Below are 12,856 nucleotides of genomic sequence, written 5' to 3'. Positions count from 1 at the left end.
CTTGGCCAAATTCCTCTGTCTTTGTGTCTTTGCTTCCCCATCTGTCAGTAGGGATAACAATGACCTCTAACTCCTAGAATTGAGAAGAATCAGCAAGAGAGATACAAACACTCATGCCGGATACATAATACTTGCTCAACGTATATGAACTACAAGTAGAATTACTATCTCTCTATTTTTTAATTCAGTGAAGCACTTTGAAGCCATGGATTCATTTTGTGACTGGGGATCTAAGGAAACACCACAATAACCATCCTTTGCCTCCTGGGTGGCCGCTCTCCTGACTTCGGTGTATTTGTCATTCTCGTGCGTGCATTTGCACATTTGCAACACATGTTCCGTAAGCATGCTGTAGTGCTTTTTATGAGGCTTTAACACCTTATATAAATGTATCATTCTGTGTGTATTCGTCTATAAAAGTCCCTTATCAGGGTCACGTGGAATGAGACCCACAGCAGATTTGAGCCAGGCCTGCCTGAGGGTGAGGTCTGTTCCCCTGGCCACTCTGCCATTCGGTATCCAAGGGAGGAATACCTGGTAGCGCATGGGGGCAGGTGAACTGGTCCCCGAGCCGGGTCTTGCCTCCTGGAAAGGCAGGGTGACCGGCTACAGCTCTTAGATCTGTCTTGGTCTAGGACTGCTCAGTTACTGAGTCAGCGCCATCTGCTTTGGCTTCAGAACCCCCAGTTCCTCCAAGAATATCTAACATCACTGGAGACTTTCTGGAGGGGCGGCCATGGGCTCCATCTGTGCTGCGTAACACGAAAGAACTGCCAGAGCATATAAAGGGCCCAGTCTCCGCTGCTGGCTGGTGGCGAGGGGGGTGGAAAGGAGGGAGGCATCAGAACTCTGGGTCAAAGCCTGTCAGAGACCATCAGGGAGAGACTAGCCAGCCACTAGCCTGGGCCTGGAGGGGATGGGCGGCCTGGAAGGAAGGAGCAAATGACATTTACTGCGCTTTAATGCAAATTCAGGTTAGAATGATTTAAAATTTAGGGGTACCTGGGTGGCTCCGTTGGTTAGGCGCCTGCCTTTGGCTCGGGTTGTGATCCTAGAGTCCAGGATTTGAGCCTGTGTTGGGCTCCCAGGGAGCCTGCCGCTTCTCACTCTCCCTGCTGCTACCCCTGCCTGTGCTTTCTCTCTCTGTCAAATAAATAAATAAAATCTTTAAAAAACAGAACGATTTAGAATTTAAACATTATAATCTTGGATTTCATTTGAGGGTGCTTGGTTACTGGGTCAGTGACTACTGCTATAAGATGGTGAGTGTCTGATGCCCCCCAAGCTGGAGTGTGTTTTGGGGGGGTTACTGCCTTACTCTTGGCCTTGGCTTCCTCATCTGTGAAACTGAGAAGGGAGCCACCCAACAGACGCAGCACACGAGGGGTCTGACGTGGAGCAGGGACTCAATACATGGTCACCGTCATCATCATTACGTCCCTATCTGGCAAGTCTCACCAGCAGACAGCTGGGTCGAGGAGCTGTAGCATCCGCCAACTGGCCTCAAGCTGTTAGATGTCTTCATGCCTTGAAGGAGATCAGGATTTAAATGAGACAGTGACTGAGGACCAGAGAGCAGAACCAGAAGTTCCTACAAAGAACCCCACTCCCTGTGCCTCCTATTCCAGCAGGTTTCCGGTGTGACCCCAACCCTAACTCAAGGCCAAACCCATCTCCGTCCATCCAGATTCTGAACAAGCTTCTAGAGCAATAGGACGCGAACCAGATTTTGATCTGGAAGGCTCATAAGGCCAAGGGTGTGGCAGCAGGAAGAGAGGAGAACAGGCAGATGGATAAAGTGCCTCATCGCCCTTTTGCCCTGAATGTATGGCCGCTGAGCAGGGAGCATCTGCGGTCTGTGAGTAGAGACGCCTTTCTGATAAGGACAAATAAGACCAGAAAGAGCTCCCTTGGCCACAAGCAGTGCCCTGTTGCTGCCCAGGGCCCAAGGCAAGCTTTGTGAACTGTCCTTGAAAGGGAGACCATTACAGATCCTAACGTGAGCGATGCTGACTGGGGTCCAGAAGACTTGGGGCCATAGCCGGGGTGGCGGTCTCATCTGAAACAGGCCACCGGAGAAGCCTTCCTCCTTCAACTCTCCAGAGCAAAGCCAGACCAGGAGCCATCGCGGACACCATGAATGGGTGCTGACTGATTGATTTATTAGACTCGAGCGCTTTAGTACAGAACGGTACGGAGATGATACATGTTTGTGCTTCAATACTTTCCAACACTGAGATTCTGAGAATTTCAAAGTAAACAAGTTTCAAGACAGACTAGCTTTTTTAAAATATCCTTTTGATAAATTATTTTTATATAAATAACAGAGAAAGGAAACCCAACATGTTCGACACACAAGGCCCTGAAGCGTGAGCCCTGTCGAGTCAGGGGCAGGGGACAAAACAAGCAGTGACAGCAAGAAACAAACCAGTGCAAGCACCTACAGTTCTGTCCTAAGGAAACGGGGATATCTTCATGGGGAGAAGGGAGACAGAGAGAAGGGGCCTGAAAACTAATCTGAGTGCGCCAGGGAGATTCCGAAGCCTTGAGAAGAGAACACCACGAAGCGTCTACCGGGGAGGGCGAGGAACGCGCTCCGAAAGGAGAGCGGGCGGCCGCGTAGAGCTAGCACACACCACGTCTGCAGGGACATCACGAGACAGTAATATGCACACAGTCTGCAGGGGTTCAAGGGCAGCGGGGGGCTGGGCAGGGGACATTTTTGTGACTTCCACTGTCATATTTTGCGACACCAGCAGCAGGACACGTGGTACCCTCACCACCGGAGAACGGAGAGCTGCTGAGTCTGGAGGATGACGCGACATCCTTTCTGCGTTTGCTTCTTTCATTTTTGCTTTAGAGCTAAGTTTTATACAGAGAATAAAATGATCATTTTCTCTTACAAGCACGACGACGTATGACCCCACACGACACAAAATAAAGTATTATGAAGTATCTTAAACTGAGGATAATCTGAGTGGGAACAGGGTCTGCATAAATCCAATGGGCTGTTTTTCTGGGGGGTTTGAAGTCTTAGGGGCACAGACCTTTGTCTACAGGAAAGGGCCCTCTGCTCAGATTCCGTTCTAGTTCATTCCTCACCTGGGGCTCTGCCCGTGCTGACCCCACTGAGAAAGAGGAGCTCTGTTGGGGGTGGTGCCCAGGGAAGGAAAGGGTCTGGCAAAAAGCCCAGCCTAACTGCTTCTCCAAGAGACAAAGGTCCTGGTGGGACTTGCTCCACACTCGCTGGGCACTGTGACTTAGGCTGTAAAGGAGGGGGGTGGGGTGGGGAGTGGTGACAGGCTTTGGGCAGGCAGCCCGGCACCAGGCCTGACTTCATGGGAACACCTCCAGCCCCTCCCACAGCCCCAGCACAGGGATGGTAAGCTACTGGGGAAGGCTAAGAGGTCGCTTCCAGCTCGAACCTCACAAGATGTCACCTGATCTTCACTGCTAAGTTTATCTGGATGAGAGCAGGCTGAGGGGGTAAGAACTGGAGTGAAGCCAACAGATTAATCCTCAGTTTGAAATATTCCAGGAACAGACATCTCTGTGATTCCTGAAAAAAAAACCAGGAACAGCCCCAAACGGATTTTGTAAAACACCCAAATGTCTACCTTCCCATACTCAAGCAATTTGCGCATGTCGCACTGGGTTATATACAAGGTCATGGAATCATAATAATGGGAAGAAGGTGTCCATTCATTCTAGAAAGTTCTACAACTTCTCCAGCAGTGTGTCCCTTACGCGGGAACTTTTCCTCTTAGGACACATGTAGAGGATACCCTTTTTAAAAAACACAATGCATTATTTTCTTTTGTTTCACACAAGAAGAGGGCATCATTAAACACGAGAACGCAGCGGCGACAGTGCCGGCCAGGGCGTGCAGAGCTGGGGGAGGCAGTGGAGGGACGGGGTCAGCAAAGTAACCGAGGCGGGCAGCGGTAGGGGCTGCGGAGCACTGTGGGAAGAGGGTTCGTTTTTTGGAGGGGTGGCTTATGTTTTTAACTGCTTATTTCTTCATCTGTTTTATTCAGTTTCTTCAGCGTGTCCAGAAGTTTCTGTGGGGTGAGAATGTGCGTGGATCCTGGGGGGGCAGAAAAGACAGTGAGCTTGCTGGCTCTGGTTCCCACCGCGTCTGCTTTCCTGCTCTCCGCTCCCCAGCTCTGCGCCCATTCCCCCACCCACACCCTGGTCTAGAGGAAGCAGGGAGGGGGTCAGGGGTAGGGTGTTGGGGCCACATCACAATAGGCCTGGGAGACATTTGGGGGCTGTAGATAAATAAAATACATCCTCTGGCTCAGGCAGGGCCCCAGGCTATATCAAGGAAGGAACCCGCCTCTCCGTCTGGGCTCAGCATCATTAGCCAGGGGACGGGGCGGCTGCATTTCTGATTCTCTGTTGCACTCGAGGTGAAGCCAGGGAGAGGAATTCCAAACCATTTGGCAGGGGAAAGGCTGGGAAGGGGGCGGGGGTGGTAGGGGGCTGTGTGTGGAAAGGATGGTGCCTGCTAGGGATGGAGTGATGTGCAGGGCACCCTGGGGGAAGCCCCTGACCTTGGGGAGCCAGCGGGCTGGTACTGCCCTCGCGGGTGGGACCTCAGGCGTGAAAGGGAAAGGGCCAGGGTACCTGAGGCCTTACCTTGCAGAGACCGCACATTGTAAGAGATTAGAAATGCTTGCAAAAAACTTAAGCTAATGGAATTAGATATACTTCTACTGCAAAAATAAAAAAATAAAATAAATAAATGAAGTCCTTTTTCATAAGGAGAGAGAAAGAGAGCTAAGAAGTGCAATAAAAAAAGATGCATGGACCGTGTGGCTTGGACATGGACTTTACTGGAACAGAACAGAAGTGACCGGTGTGTGAACATGAGGCCGGCACACATGCAGCAGCGGGCTTCAAAGAAAGAGGTCCCGGTGGGAGAGAACTGAACAAAAGAGCCGTACTTGAAAATGTGCCCCCCTGGAGGTGCGGGCGAGGGCATGGGCCTGTGGGGGTGGGGACAGAAACTGCAGGGGCCAGATTTCCACCCTGAGGGTGAGCAAAAGAAGGCTTTGGCTGGCTGGTTGGGGGTGACTCCAAGTACCAGGGTCCCGGTGCCTTCGACCACTATGCGCTCAGCTGACCCGTGACTGCTGGGACTGCAGGTCTTGAACCTGCCAGCCTGGTCCGTCCAGACCCGCAGCAAACTCGGAAAGCTCTTTCTGGCATGAGGGGCTTCTTCCAACGTCCCATCTACAATAGTTCAAGCCCTAGCCACCTGTCACCGCCCCGAGTGAGGACTTATAGCCTGCAGCAGCCCCTGCCCTCGAAAGCTGACCCATTGCTCTGCAGACCTCCCTGAAACCTACCAAAAGCGGACTCATTTCTGCGACTTTACTAATCTTCCTCGGTGTCCTAAAGAAGGTCAAAGGCTACTCCCCAAGCGAGAAAACAGGAACAAGCACTGCCAAATCCTTAACAGCGAACTACTGCCAGAGCGAGGGCCTTCCAAATCTCAACTCCATGCAGTCTGTGCCTCTAGAAAGCCTCTGGATATTTTGTGCAGAGATTAACTTGGGGTCTTTCCAGGTAAAGGCAGTAAGAGTGCACATGCCAGAGAAACCGTCCCTAATGCCCACCCTCCACACCATCCATCTGAGTTCCAGGAAACAAGGCAGAAGTCTCGATTTACTGGAAAAATCAAAAGGGAGCCTCTGGTCAGATGCCCATCCCAGAATGCTCCCTGCCTTGCTTACATGCAAACTCAAGATCTCAGGGAGGCCGAAAAGGGTTAAGGAACCCATGCTCCCAGAGCTTTCTACTATCTGACAGCTGACCATCTGGTGTTCCCAGTCTGACTGAGAGAAGTTTCTCTGCAACAGGCCTGAGAATTCCTGGGCCCAGATTCAGTGGATGTCTTTAAGACTGGCTCGTGTTAATCTGAGTCACCTGAGAGCTAACTTTTGTCACCCAATCACCTGTATTGTTCTAATACCTTGGTCAAGATTTTCACCACCACAAACTCTGCACACAGAGCTAGGTGACCCTGTGACCCACACGCTGCAAACCCACGTTTTGAACCCCCGGGAAGCTGACCAGGGAGACCCTCCAGAATCACATGGGGGGTCGACTGCTCTGAGGGTCCCTCTTATGCTCTGTAACCATAAGACTGAGAAATTTGAACGCTGGTCTCCAAACACAGTCACACCGAAGGCAGCACTGTGGCCCAGACACAGTGAGCTCTGCCAGGACAAGATCTTTCCTAAGAGAATCTGAAATTCAGAGAGTTCTTAGAGATCGGCCGGTCTAGGCATTCCCGGCTTTGGCCAAAATGGACCTACCAACCCAGACGACCTAGGGAGGCACCAGGCAATGTGTACATTTAAGAACAACCCAGGGGAGTCCGACGATCTGCCAGGCTTGGGAACCAAGCTCCGGTCCACTCCACATCCTAAAGATGGGAGAATGAAACCCTAAGTGAGTGCTTGTCTGTGGCCCTTCGGTGGCACGGCCAGGCCCAGAACCCATGCCACTGGTCTCAGCTCTGGGCACCTGGGCTCCTGGCCCCAGCAGGGGACGTGCAAGTGAATGCTTAAATGGCAGCTGGGCGATGGGCTGGCTCTGAATTCACATTCAAATTTGAGTCCCACTGAAAAATGAGACTTGACTCCAATGGGAATAAAGTAAAACATTCAATGTAAAAAACCAAAAACTTTCTCCCAAGGGCAAGTGCTGTGTAACAGCTTCTCGGAGCGCCTCCGCTGGCTTCGGATGGCAACTTGGACATTCCCTTGGGATTGCTACTTCTAACATAACCCCCCAGAGCTGGGGGTGACGGTCTAATGCAAAGACTTCCCTTCTGGACAACATGGAGAGACGAGTGATTAAAGGGATTAAGGTGAGTCTTGGGTGCCTCTGGGCACTTCAGCTAACCATACCAGCTCCCTTCAACCGGCACCTGGGGAAGAGAGGCGCTAGAGGACCGAGGGGGCGTTGGTAGCCACAAGCGGGGCCCGTCAGGGACACCCTAACCCACTGCTGAGCAGGAAAACTCATCTCTTAGAAGCTAAGTCACTGCAGACATTGACATTGACAGGAGACAACCCCGGCCCTCGCCTGTCCTGCACTATGTTCGTCTTTGGTCACCTGCATAGTCAAAACAGAAGGGGTCAAGTGCTATCTTTACCTGCCTTCCGACCTCCCCGGGATTAGGGCTCCTTGTCTTGCTTTTTCCTAACAGAACGCTAAAACACAACTCCGGCCCTCGCCTGTCCTGCACTATGTTCGTCTTTGGTCACCTGCATAGTCAAAACAGAAGGGGTCAAGTGCTATCTTTACCTGCCTTCCGACCTCCCCGGGATTAGGGCTCCTTGTCTTGCTTTTTCCTAACAGAACGCTAAAACACAACTCTGCCCCCGCCCAAAGCATTCCAGAAGCCAAGAGTATACAACTCGAGTCTATTCGTGTTCTCTGCTCAGACAGCAGCCAGGTTTCTCTGTGCTGACTGAACACGAAACAGAGGAAACCAGCCTGCAAGGGACGGGATGCTTCTGAAGCAGGGACTCCCAGAGCGAATCCTAGCGGGAGCGCCTGGGATCTGGGTTTGAGTCTTTCAGACCCTGTAAGGGGTCTGCCACTGCTGCAGCCAGACTCAGCATCTGTCCTGTAAGTCCTAAAATACATCCTGCAGCGAATGCCGATCGCCCCCCTGCCATCTGTACACAGAACCAGATGTCTCTGATTACCAACCGACCAAGGTACTTCTTCTGAACAATGACTTTTTTTTTTTAAACAATGACTATTTTTTAACAATTGCTTTTATTCACCACCTACTGGCTGCACTTTCTAGGGGAAGGCAGCTGGGCAGGATGGGGGGGGGGCAGCCCAGAGCCACGGCCATCCCACCGGCAGCTTCTCCCCTCCTCCTGCCCGGGGGAGCCCCCTCTCAGCCACAGGGAGGAAAGAGGAGATAAGCTGCACAGCTGCCTGTTCCGACCTTTAAAGCGAGTCCTTTTTTGGCCCAAGCACGTTCTCTTTACACAAACAAGCACGCTTCTGGTGCTTCCTGGTCGTGGTTCCGATGGCCCAGTCCCCTGAAGTTCATCAGACTGCAAATGCATGAGTGCGGGCCTGCAGACTGAGGCCCCCGAGCTGAACTACTGAATTAGATGGTCAGAGCTCGAGGTGCCTGGGGCCCTGCGATCCAGCCTCTCTCCTTTCTGCATACTGTGTGCATGGGAGGGGGTGGGGGGACCTCCTACAGTCCCACAGGTGCTCCCGGCAGAGCTGGGTCTCCGGTCCAGGCCTCGCCACTGCCGGCAGGTGACTCCTGCTCCACGACTCTCTGGACCACATCTCAGCCTGGGTGAGGGATGGGGGGTCCGGGGACACTGTCAGTAGAGTGCCCGAAGTCAGGCACACAGAGTGTGGCCTCATCCCAGAGTGCATTCGAGAGCCACAGTGACTAATGCCACAGTGGATTTCTTCAGGAACCGTCTGTCACGTGACACACCGGGGATGGGTGGCAAGAGAGAGGAGGGAGTGAGGGCAAGAACAAAAGCTAGACAACCTCCCGGACAGACACGGGCTTCCTGGGTAACAGGTAAAGGCACAAGCGTGCTGGGAGAGAGAAGGCACAGTCCCTCGAACAGCACACTGTGTGAGGAACGGGTTTTAACCAAAAGATTCTCAGATCTCACTCAGAGACTTCAGTGCGAGAGGGGACTATGATGACTCAGCTCTGGGGAAAATCCACAGGAGAATGAAAATAAAAGCGATCACTGAAAGGGTCAGTGACTACTAAGGGCTGTTTCCCCCAGACCAACACGAGACCTGAGCTTTCCAGTGGCGGCTGGGGTTCACCAAGTACAGTGGCTCGTGACCCCATCACCGCTTAGAAACTGTTCCTCGAGCTGAGTGCCTGTCCTGGGAAAAAGGACTTTCCAGGTCTAACCACCACTGATGTGGAGTCTACTCTGACACGCTCTGACGCGCTCCAACGAGCCTCCTTCATGATCGGGTGCCTGCGGATGTCTCCACTGGACCTCTGCCTTCTGAGGGTGGCCCCTCGAACGCCTGCAGGCCTCACGCTCTAGTTCCCATCCCCAAAGGCGGGATGCTATGTGTCCCCTGCCTGGTCCCCATCCCCAAGGCAGGGGCCGGCAGGCTCGCAAGCCACACACGCCTCCGGCCTCCCTCAGCTTCAGCTCCTCTGAAGGACTGGTCGCAGCAGTTACGAGCACTTTCGGATTAAAACCCAGGGGGCGGCACTGCCTGAGTAGCAGGTGACGCAGGGCCCGAGTGAGCTGGCAGGCCGGGGCCCAGAGGCTCTCGCGGCAGGGTCTGTGAAGGCAGCACCGGACACATTTTCAATCGGTGTTAAGAACTGCAAGCATTTTCTTGTTGAAAGAAAATCAAATAAATAAACTAAAAAGGGAAAAAGAAAGAAAAAGTGTGACGGAATAATCAAAGAAAGCCCTTCAGAATGGAAGAGTTTCTTTTCTGTAATAAGCTGCTTTTACTTTGTTTCTTTGGCTCTCACTCCATTGTTGGAGCCTGATCCTCAAAAGATACCCTAGAGGACTCCCTGAAGTCGGGGTGTCTCAGGTCCATGAGAAATTTGGTGGGAGTGAGAATGTGAGTAGAACCTGCGGGAGAACAGAGTCCAGCTGACTGCTTGAACAACGGTACGTTATAGGAACATGCCAACTCAGGCCTACATTTTATGCAGCCAATGAGGTACGAGAAAGCAGGACGCGAGCACGCGCACACACACACAGGCCTCCAGGACAGCCGGCATGCACAAAGCGGGTGAGGCCACGCTGCGGACGTCAGCTGTCTGCGCAAGGCCGCTCCATGAATCAGGGCAACTTTCTCTCCCCGGGGTTCCACCCCCCCAACAGGGAACTGCCAGTCAGGACCAAAGTCGAAGTGGGAGATTTACATCAAAGCCTGGCTGTGACAGCTTCTGCCCAGGAAAGCTGCATTTGAGCTGAAAATTATCAGACGTGTGCATGCAACAAACACACACACACACACACACACACGAGTAGGAGATAGCTTTATCACGGGGTCCATGTAACAAAAAGGAGAAAACAGTACAGGGAGAAGTAGTGGTGACCAGGTGGGGAAGTTCCAGGGAGTGGGGAGTGGGAGGAGAGGATGTCCAATCTCTCCACTGAATGGTGGTCTCTAGAAAGGGGGTCGACAGTGCGAGGTCCATCTTGACACACCCGGGAATGGCCACATGGACTGGTCTGCAGAACCTGGTCACTCTGAGAGCTGGGGGGCACTGTGACCGGGTTGCCCCAAAGCAGAGGTGTAAAACGGACACAGCTTGTAGAGGTGAGGGAAAGGCTAGGGCAGTATGTGCTGACAGCCTTTAGTCAATCAAGGTCAAGAGGCACCCTGGGCAGGTGTAATCCATTTTGTTAAGGGCAAGATGGGGCCAAAAAAGGCATTGAGAGAAAGCATGATTTTTCTCAGCTTGCTCTTCCCCTGCCAGCCCTAGAAACTGTGGAAAGCAGTAAAGTCTTCCACCGCCTTAATTCAGCTCTAATGAGTTGCTTCCTTTCTTCTTGAAAGGAAACACCAGAAAGGGTACGGCCGACCTAGAAGTGGTAGGAACTGTAAGGCAGCGGGGCCCCTTCGCAGAGTCTGGCAGTCGGGCAGTATGTTTCGGGCAATATCTGCTCTCACGCTGTGTCTGTCCGTCTCCAACTGACACGTAAAGGAGGGGGCGAAAATTTACCTTCCATTCATTAAGCGTCTTCCGGATATGAGGCCCAATGCTAGGAAAATGCAAAGTCCCACCTCAGGCTCAGCGTAAGGCTTATTATAAGTGGGTGTTCTTAACCCCGCTGGGTTGGGTAAGGAAATCACGGTCCACCCAGAGGTGGGGCACTTGCTCAAGGTGACCCACTTGGCAGTGGCCGAGCAGGGACGGGAGTCTGGGCGTGTTGGAGTCTGTGATCGGGCGCTCCCCACCGCTTGCAGCTGCCTTGCATCACGAGACCCAGTGCAGACATGAGGAAAGAACCCTTGGCCCCTTAGCTGCGGCTGTCCACAAACGTGGCTAGAGACTAAGTTTTGCAGGGGCAATGGAGAATCGAAGACAGAATGAAACACCGAAGCATGGAATGGGTCAGAGTGCGATGAAGCAGCCCCTTCCGTCGGGAGTACACGCCCCCACTCACCTATTAGCACTTCCCACTTTCCATTGGCTTGGGTCACCTCGTAAGCACAACGCATCTCGTTCAGGCTCACGCCCCCAAGGATGAAAATAATGAGGCGGGGACCACTGCGGTACTCCCCTGGGGCCTTATTCTTATGCCAGTGCCCGTAGCGGGCGCTGGGGTCCAGGGGAGAGGGAAAAGAGGAGAGGGAGGGAGGGAGAGAGAGGGAGAGAGAGAGAGAGATTAATTATGTTTATCTGCACTGAAGTATTTAGTATTCCATACCTCAATGACTTATTCACACATTCGTCTGCACACCAGTGACCGGAACAGAGTAGTAGAAGTGTTGGTCCAGCTGAGCCGCTGTGCACGTTATCAGAGGGTCTGGCGGCCCATGCTGTGAGCCTGTCACTCTCTTGGAAACATACAGGCGACAGGCAGGCTCAAGTTAGCTTTAAAGTTTGACGTGTTACATACAGCTTCGCCCCTCACGGTGGTTGAGGGGCTTCTGCTCTCGAGCGTACAGGTTTCTGGACGTGTCTGGGACACTCCGCCGGCAGTGAGCGGTGACGACGGAGACACGGGCCGTCTTCAGGTTGATGCGGATTCTCGCACTGAGCACCTCACCAGGCCACGGTCTCCCCCAGCACCGGGGTGGCGACCTGAGGGCGAGTCAGCTGTGCCCACCAAGAGCTCGCGGCTTAACTGGGGTGGGTGGGGAGGAGGAAGCAGGCTGGGATCGTGCTACCGAGGAGCTCAGTGCTACCGGGACACACACAGGTGAGCTCAGTGCTACCAGGACACACACAGGGGAGCTCAGTGCTACCGGAACACACACAGGGGAGCTCAGTGCTACCGGGACACACACAGGGGAGCTCAGTGCTACCGGGACACACACAGGGGAGGGCCTTCTAGCACCATTCGGGCCTCACTGGAGAAGTCTTCCCAAGAGATGGGACACTGAGCTGCCCCTGAAAGGCATTTCAGTGGTGGGACGGTTCCCAGAGGGGTTCCCTTGCCCCTGGGCTTCTCTTAGAAAGTGTTCACCTTATCCTTAGAAATAAGAAGAAATGAGTTGCTTCCAGGTTAAGAAAATGGGGGAAACAAAACAAAAAGCAAAACAAGGAGAGCGAGTCTCTACTGAAATTTCCACCCTTATCCCTGACTCTTGACAGCATTAAAGTCACTTTCCAATCCTGAAGGTGCTGGGGGTCAACCCAGAGAGAGAATCCTTTGACAGCCTGCCACCGTCAGCCCGCCTCACTGCAGCACTACCGGGAATTTTGAATTTCACCCCGACGTTGGCAATCAACATCCGGCCTCCACTGGCGTCAGAGGGGATGCGCAATGCCACAGGGGCCACGTGGGCCTCCAGCCTCAGCCCGGGAGAAGGTCTGAAAGTGAGGGCTGGGAGGCAAGAGAGAAGACGGGCAGGCAGAGCACGAGCAGGGAGCACGGGGAGGTCATCCGGCAGGGCGTGCTAGTCCAGGGCCCTGGCACGCCCTCTTAGGAGCTGGGAGCTCCTGTTCCAAGCTCAGGTGTTCACTGGCAGCTGCCAGGAGCCACGCCAGGCTCTCGCTGTTGGAGAAAAACAGCAGCACCCTGGCCGGCTGCCACCCCAGGAAAGGTGCTGCTCTGGGTCAGGGAACAGCCTGGACCACACGGACAAGAGAGGTCAGGAAGAGCCTGGAGGCGAA

General features: G+C 53.3%; 1 protein-coding gene across 2 annotated transcripts in view; it reads right to left on the bottom strand.

Annotated features, from left to right (window-relative positions):
- Window positions 1–2,141: 2,141 nt before the first annotated feature.
- STXBP1 (syntaxin binding protein 1) overlaps window positions 2,142–12,856 on the bottom strand; it is a 73,453-nt gene continuing 62,738 nt past the window's right edge. The window contains exons 18-20 of one of the 2 annotated variants that reach the window (XM_082695640.1): window positions 11,181–11,335; window positions 9,507–9,632; window positions 3,905–4,087 (exon numbers count right to left, since the gene is read on the bottom strand). In XM_082695640.1, the coding sequence (XP_082551766.1) occupies window positions 9,523–9,632; window positions 11,181–11,335 (265 nt within the window). In that variant the 3' untranslated portion in view covers window positions 3,905–4,087; window positions 9,507–9,522. Of the gene's footprint in view, window positions 4,088–9,506; window positions 9,633–11,180; window positions 11,336–12,856 lie in introns of both variants that reach the window. The other variant, XM_082695641.1, reaches the window with a different exon arrangement.

This window comes from Mustela nivalis (genome assembly GCF_964662115.1).
Source record: "Mustela nivalis genome assembly, chromosome: 13".
In the NCBI taxonomy this organism is placed as follows: Eukaryota; Metazoa; Chordata; class Mammalia; order Carnivora; family Mustelidae; genus Mustela; species Mustela nivalis.
Note: the sequence above shows the minus strand (reverse complement) of the source record. Positions and strands in the feature narration are given on the sequence as shown.